We start from the raw sequence: 8,261 nt of genomic DNA, 5'->3' as shown, positions 1-8,261 counted from the left end.
AATCACAGTAATAATGCATAGCACAGTTGAAGAAGTTTCTAGGAATCAGACCATGGATATGTGAATACAGACAGTGACTGGTGAGCTGCAGAGACCAGCTGCATTCTGATGTCTCTGAACCATGGAAAAGTGTGTGTCCTGGGACCAGCATCGGATGCTGTGGGGCTGCCCTGCGGTTCCTACACAGGTGCTGGGTAAGGACCATTCACTCAAAGAAATCCAGGTTTTGGGGCTGTGCCCTGTGTTCACTGATGGTGACTCAGCAGCTGTGTCCCCTCTGGCCTGGCAGAGTTTCCTGAGCAGAGGCCTGTGTATGGTCTCAACGGTGCTTCCTCCCAGGGCCTTGCAAAAAGAAGAGCAAACCTTCCTCCTGCTCAGTCTACAGAGTAAGTTGTGCTGCATCCCCAGGGCTCAGGCAGGGGCTGGACAGTTCCTGGGCAGAAACACATTTGCATGAGCAGCCCCTCCTATACAGAGGGTGGGAAGAAAAGGAGGCCTGAGGCAGCCCAGTCCTACTGCTGGGGTGGGAGGCTGTTTCCACCACGTCCTGGACTCCTCTCCTCCTCCTTCTCCTCTCTCACTGCACAGGTAGGAACAGGCATCAGAGACTAGGGCCAGTCACACAGCCTGATTCTCACTCTTCTGGGAAAGATTCCTGAAAAACTTTACCCTGGTTTCTGTCTGATCACCCATAAACGTCTGTGTTTCCAGGTTCCCTCTCCCAGCCTGTGCTGACTCAGCCAGCATCACTCTCAGCGACTCCTGGAGCATCAGCCAGACTCACCTGCACCTTGCGCAGTGACATCAATGTTGGTAGCTACTACATATACTGGTACCAGCAGAAGCCAGGAAGTCCGCCTTGGTATCTCCTGTACTACTGCTCAGACTCAAATAAGCACCAGGGCTCTGGAGTCCCCAGCCGCTTCTCTGGATCCAAAGATGCCTCTGCCAATGCAGGGCTCTTACTCAGCTCTGGGCTCCAGTGACACACACAGATGGGGAAGTGGGACAAAAACCTCAGCCTGTTCTCACCCTTGTTCTGTGACAATTTTTAAATTGCAAAAATAACCTGTCTATTTACAAACTATATTTGGAAGTACTTTCTTGTGGTAACAGGCTTTCTCTCCATTTCCCATTCATTGTTTCTGAAGTCTCAGTATAACAAAATCAAACAAAACCACCTGAAGACACTGAAATGTTGGCTGATTGTCCATATATACTCAAACCACTGCCTGTGGAGCTGGGCCTTTTTCTTTTGAAAGAAGCAAAATGAGTCTTTTCTAGCTCACCTTATAGTCAGAGCCTGGGAACCTTCTAGCAGGCAAACAGTACCCTGCAGCATGGATTCTGCTCTTCCAGGGTTTAAACCAGAGACCTCCCCTTCCATTTCCAGTGGTCTGTGCTCAGAGCTACCTAAGGCTCTGACTGTATCCCAGGAACAAAGCACTACAATGTAAAATGCTTCATGAGAACACGGGTCAGGGAAGAATTCCTCATATAAAGCTGGGATGGCCCAGCCCTAGGTAACTGCATTTTCAGTTTCAATGTCAGAAGAACAGATTAGATGTGGGGATAACTAGATCTGCGGCCAGAAAACCTCTCTCTTTTTTTAAAAAAATCTATCTATCATCTATCTATCTATCTATCTATCTATCTATCTATCTATCTATCTATCCATCCATCCATCCATCCATATATTATTGCACTTAGGCTCTGGAGTACATGTGCAGAACATGCAGGATTGTTGCATAGGTACATACATGCCATGGTGGTTTGCTTCCTCCATTCCCCCGTCACCTATATCTGGCATTTCTCCCCATGTTATCCCTCCTCAAACTCCCTACCCCGTGCTGTCCCTCCCCTATTCCCCCACCAACAGACCCCAGTGTGTGATGGTCCCCTCCCTGTGTCCATGTGTTCTCATTGTTCAACACCCACCTATGAGTGAGAACACATGGTGTTTGATTTTCTGTTCTTGTGTCAGTTTGCTGAGAATGATGGTTTCCAGATTCATCCATGTCCCTACAAAAGACATGAACTCATCCTTTTTTATGGCTGCATAGTATTCCATGGTGTATATGTGCCACATTTTTCTTGTCCAGTCTATCATCGATGGGCATTTGGGTTGGTTCCAGGTCTTTGCTATTGTAAACAGTGCCACAATGAACATACGTGTGCATGTGTCTTTATAATAGAACGATTTATAATCCTTTGGATATATACCCATTAATGGGATTGCTTGGTCAAATGGAATTTCTATTTCTAGATCCTTGAGGAATTGCCACACTGTCTTCCACAATGGTTGAACTAATTTACACTCCCAAAAGCAGTGTAAAAGTGTTCCTATTTCTCCACATCCTCTCCAGCATCTGTTGTCTCCAGATTTTTTAATGATTGCCATTCTAACTGGCATGAGATGATATCTGACTGTGGTTTTGATTTGCATTTCTCTAATGGCCAGTGATGATGAGCATCTCTTCATATGTTTCTTGGCCTCATAAATGTCTTCTTTTGAAAAGTGTCTGTTCATGCCCTTTGCCCAGTTTTGAATGGGTTTGTTTTTTTCTTGTAAATCTGTTTTAGTTCTTTGTAGATTCAGGATATTAGCCCTTTGTCAGATGGGTAGATTGCAAAATTTTTTTCCCATCCTGTTGGTTGCCGGTTCACTCTAATGATTGTTTCTTTTGCTGTACAAAAGCTCTGGAGTTTAATTAGATTTCATTTTGTCTATTTTGATTTTTGTTGCCAATGCTTTTGGTGATTTATTCATGAAGTCCTTGCCTATGCCTATGGCAGAAAACCTCTTTGTAGCATATGAGAGAGTAAATGGGAGGGGGGCTCCATCACGGCTTAGACAGGGCTGAGCCTGCTCTTGGGCCACTGGTAGAAGTAAGACCCACGGGTGTGACTTTCCTCCACCTCATCCCACTCAGAATCAGGGGGACTGCTGAGGGTGAATTTCCTGATCCCTTGGGGTCTGACTATGTTCTCTTATCCTCTCTTACACCATTAGAGCTTTTCACTGAGTCACAATCTAGTCAGTGCTATATCTGAGTAAAAAAACTGCCCAATATTTGCTTCAAGTGACTCCTCCCTGCAAAACTCTTGAGGAGATCTATATTTTGAGGTCAGCTTTTCCTGCATGGGTAGCAGCAGAAACATTGGGCATTCCCATGGAAATGGCCACTGAGGGTTCCCAGGAAGAACTGCTCTGTTTGTGACCTAGGACCCTCTAGGGGTCCCAGCCTGATTCTTCTGCTCTGGGTTTGCACACATAGCCTCCTTGACCAGCTCTGGACTCCAGGTTGAGGATAAGACTGATTATCAGTGTCACAAAGCTGCATCCACACACCATGTAATCAAGAGCTTCTGATCCATGGAGATGTGAGAAAAAGGTCTGTCCCCCATTCCTCCTGTCTGATACATCTCTCCCCTGTCCCTGCCTGTTACCAACTCCAGTTCATGCCACGGCTTCTGCTGTCACTTGTACTAATGAGAGCAGAGCATGGCTTCAGTGAAAATCATTTTTTTCTTACTAGTTCCAAATACAAACAATCAATTCATTTCTAGAAGCAAAAGGAGCTGCCCACACATGGTGGGACTGGATGAGGTAGAGATGGCAAGGAAGAAGAATCCAGTCTGTGTGGCCCAGAGACCCAGATGTTCTCTGCCTGGCCCCATAGGTGTCCCCTCCTTTTGGTGCAGGTGCGCTAGCCATTTCCTGAGCTCTGAGACTGAGGGAGAGACGACAAGAAAGGGGAATCCAGCCTGTGTGACCAAGAGACGCATATGTGAGAGTGGAAGTCTGATACGAAAGCTTTTAGAAAAAAGCTTTTAAAAGGTTTTTTTCCTCAGGTAAAAAGTCGTAGAGGATTGACTCAAGAGTTGAGGGGAGACTGAGCCCTACTCTCAAGCCAAAAGAGCATAAGGCTTTCAAGGGAATTTGATATAATTGGTAGAATTAAATAGAATTGAAGGGAATTGGATAAAGTTAACGCCGGCAACTAAGACATAAACCATCTTAGCAGGAGTCCAGCACTGATACCAAGATGGATGATGGCTGATAGATAAGTCTATAATAGTCTAGATGAAATAATCCTGCGGGCTTATTCCTAAATCTACACAGAGAAGTAGCTTTTACTGTATAAAGCAGATTGAGGATTAGATCTTGAATCTAAAGACTTTGACTTGAAGTCAGACATGGTAATGTGCCTCTGTAGTCCCAAGTTTTTGGAAGGCTGAGACAGGAGGATCGCTTCAACCCAAAAGTCTGAAGGTACAGTGAGCTGTCATTATGCCACTGCACTCCAGCCTGGGTGACAGAGTGACACTTGATCTCTAAACAAATAAACAAACATGTGGACTTTTGTTCTGGCATTTACTGGCCATGTGGCCTTGGGCAACCAACATCTTTTTTATTTCCTCACTTGAAAAATGGAGACAATGATGATAATTAATATCAGGAGGCAGAGCTGTGTGGGGGTTCTCACCATGGCCTGAGCTTCTCCTGTTCTCCCCCTTCTCAATTCCTGCACAGGTGGCTAGGCTAGGCATCAGGGCTGCGGGCGAATGGAACAAGGACCCTGCGTGCTTCCCTCTCAACTGAACCACCTCTCTCCACCTGTGTTAGTCCAGATATAAAGTTTTTGGGACAACTGCGTGCTGATTCAGTGGTGTAAATAAAGTGTTCAAGTGGGTGGGGCAAACTGCCACCGTCTACCTCACTGGAAGCAACAGTGAGGTGGGTGTGTGCCTTTGTCCTGGTGCCAACAGTGCCCCCAAACTCCTCATGTATGGCAGCAGTCATTGATCTGCACAGGTCCAAGCCCAGATTGCAGGCCCCAGGTTGGGGATTATGGCCTCCCTGAGCAACACTGGGCTCCAGGAAGAGAATACGGCTGATTCTTATACGCATCTTAGGACACAAGCATCTATGCTTACGAAGCGCTGCAGGAAAGTGGAGAAGTGGGAGAAAAACATTCTGCCTTCCCAGTAACGCGTCTTCCCTGTTTCGCCTCCAGCCCTTAGCCAAGTCAGACGATTGTGTAACACTGGTCAAAATTTAAAGTTCTAGACCCACTCCAAAGAACATGGTCTAAAAATTGTGTTCCCTTCCACTCAATTCTACCCACACATCCAATTATTGGCAGCAACACATTTTCATATTATTTTGCATTGGGGAAGAAAACATAAATACGAGGATCAAGTTGGCCTGGGAACCAAGTCCATGATGGATCAGGACAAGACCAAGGACACAGAGTCCACCATGTCTGACCCAAGAGAGTCGGCGACCGGAAGCCTGTTTATCTACAACATTCACTGAGCACCTACTGTGTGCCAGGCTCAGGGTAAGGGGCTCAGGACACAGGAAGGACAAGACAGGAAGCTTCCCAGTACACATGGAGCTGACACCATCTGGCGGAAGAGGAAAGACAATTAAGTAAAAATATCACTGCAGTAAGACGTCTTCATAGTAAAAAGAGGAGGGGTTGGGTGGGAAGGGTAATGGAGCCATCAGAGGCTTGCACTGGGAGGGCACAGGATCTGAGGTATGTTTGTAAGAAAAAGTGCAAATGCCCCCAAGAAGATGGACAAGGAGGTGAGAATAGTACAGGTCATGAGGCCAGCTGGGGTCACTAGAGAAAATGGTTAAATTCAGCACAAGTTTCTGGGGAGGAGGGACTGAAGCCTGGTTGAGAAAAAGGGTCAAGGCTGGCCTTAGGACCTGCATGGGGCACAGTGATTCCCCTGCTGAGGGGGTCTTCATGGGCAAGAAGGCTGGGGGAGGTCCTGAGTTTGTTTTCACAGTGAAAACAGACAACAGATCCCCAGCCTTGTTCAAAGGCATCACAGGACCTTTTCCTCTTCTGAGGTAAGGGGGAGAATCTCCCTCTGAGGCAGACGAGAAGTCACTTCCCATGGCCTGTCCTGCCACCTGGATGAATTTGTATTTGAAAACCAAATGCCTCCCCAGTCTCAGGCATTACACCTTCACAGAAAAGAAACCTTCCAGAATGAGCAAGATCTGCCCTCCCTGACTCAGTGGTGAGAAATCCCAGGCATTAAGATGACTGGACTAGATCATTCATGCCACCTCCCATGACATCATTATAGTGGGCTAAGCTTATGGCTGGATGATCTCTGGTCCAGCAACAAGAGAAAAAGAACAGAAGTCTTCCCTACGTGGCCCATTGTGTGCATCACTCTGCCCTCCACCTTCATTATTACTTCATGATGGGTGTTGTCTAGTCAAGGCTGAAACCTGGGAAGCGATTCGGTCAGTGTGTTTCCATCCCACAACATTTTATTCGCGCTTTCTTGCCTTTCTGACGTTCCTTTCACAAATCAATTCCAGGCTAAGAAACACCCATGCCCATACAGGAGGCAGCAACCTGAGAATTAGGTAGTATCAGGACAGACAGAAAGCAGATAAACACCCTCATGTTGGCCTCCTAAGCCCAGAGGAGTTAAGGGAATAAAAGGAATTCAAGAAGAAACATAACTGGTACTGCCCACCAGCCCCTGGGCACCTGTTCTCCACCTGCCCCTCTCTCAGTGAGGACCAGACTCAGAGGCCTTGAGAAACACCGCTTCATCTGTTCACACTGCGGAGTGTCTCCTTCTGCACTCATCCCAAAAGTGCTGCTTCCCCAGGTCACCTGTGTCACTGCTAAAAGTCTTTACAGAGTCCTGTTCACAGGGTCTGGAATCAGTGTCAGCCTGGCTGTGACTCAGTGGTGACCCTGCCCCTTCTGGACGAAAAGTGAACTATTTGAGCTCTCCTGGATTACTTAAATCTTTGGTTCTCCTTCTCGGTATTCTTCTAAAAAGTTCTGTCTCTACCCAAAAGTATCATGTTATTTTCTCAGGTCTAGAGCCATTTGATTTCCAAAATTCTATACTCACTCTTACGTTCTCATTCCTTCACATGACTCATTTTCCACTCAGCAGCTAATGTCACCCACCATGTATCTACAGCCCATTGTCACAAAAAAATGAGGGGGAGGTGGTTCCTTAATACATACAGGGTTAGCAAAGAAAAGTTTCAATAACTTTTAGAAATCATTTCAGGATCCAAGAAAATTGATTCCAGAGCTTCAAGGGTTTACTCCTACGAAACAACAGCATTAATACATTAGGTGTTGGATCTTCAAAAAGATCGTGCATGACATTCACAAAAATGTAGTATTCACACATGTCAAAAATTTTAATTGTCTTTATGTTTTGGAGAAAGAGCAGTAGGATGATAAATAAAAGAAATGTTAAAAAGCATTTGAAAAACTCAGTGCTTACACCCACCAGGATAGTACCGTGAAGCAAATTTCTGTGTTGAAGATACACCGTCTTTTAGATAAAGAACAACAGGGTTTGAATTTGTATTTTCATCTCACAATCTACAAACTAAAATGACCCCGTTTATATAAAATACCTAGAAAAGTGCCTGTTCATTTGGACTTGTCCATCTAACACCACCCATCCAGCCTTTTCTGAAGTGGAATCTTTTCTTTCTCTGCTCACATTCTCCCCTCTCTATGCACCTGCCTGATGACACGTAGCTCCTCCCTGCCTTCCTTTCCAGTGCACCAGCAGATGGGGCCCACCAGGTGAACAAGCTCTTGGACTTGGGGTACAAAAGTGAATCTTGTTGGACTGCTGAGGACCTGCCCCGGCAGGGTCTCTTTCTGGATCACAATCCCTCTGTTCCTGGGAGTCCACTTTTGCTAGATCCTGTTATTCATCTCTGTGTTACTCCATCTAGGTCTACTCTGTGGACTTTCCTACATCTTCACCTGAACCCCAGGAATCTTCAAGTCATGCCAATATCCCCTCAGTTCTCCTGTAACTGCTTGTTTTCTCTTCTCCTGAGATCCACCAAGTCACCCCTTCTCAGAACCCTGAGGGCGGCAAGGGCCTCTCTGGTTTCTTCGCCCCAGTGATGAAGGAGGAGAATGGGAAGTCCTCTGCCCCTCTTACCGCTGTGTTACCATCAGGGTCAGCTTTATGAGGTAGGGATGAGGCTGTCTAGATCAACATGGCATTGCAAACATTGAGCTCTGTGCCCAGCACAAAGTAGGTGCTCAGTAACTATTTGAAAAAAGCCTACTTTTTTTTTTTTTTTTTTTTTTTTTTAACCACACTGGCCACATTATACTGAACCCAGGATGGGGCTGAACTGGAAGAGCTGGTGGTAGAAATCCTCTCTCTGCTTTTAGCCTATGAACTGATGGCACAATTAGGAGGGAGAACATCCCTTGGCAGAA

At 46.1% G+C, this 8,261-nt stretch overlaps 1 gene segment (V, D, J or C); it reads left to right on the top strand.

Annotated features, from left to right (window-relative positions):
- Nucleotides 1-500: 500 nt before the first annotated feature.
- LOC116546783 lies at nucleotides 501-986 on the top strand (the record flags this gene model as incomplete). The annotated part of the segment is given in 2 exon segments: nucleotides 501-588; nucleotides 712-986. Coding segments are annotated over 2 exon segments (363 nt in total), but the record flags the coding sequence as incomplete, so codon positions are not given.
- Nucleotides 987-8,261: the final 7,275 nt, after the last annotated feature.

The sequence above is a fragment of the Sapajus apella genome, unplaced genomic scaffold, assembly GCF_009761245.1.
Source record: "Sapajus apella isolate SASKATOON/1434 unplaced genomic scaffold, GSC_monkey_1.0 scaffold1391, whole genome shotgun sequence".
Classification (NCBI taxonomy): Eukaryota; Metazoa; Chordata; class Mammalia; order Primates; family Cebidae; genus Sapajus; species Sapajus apella.
Note: the sequence above shows the minus strand (reverse complement) of the source record. Positions and strands in the feature narration are given on the sequence as shown.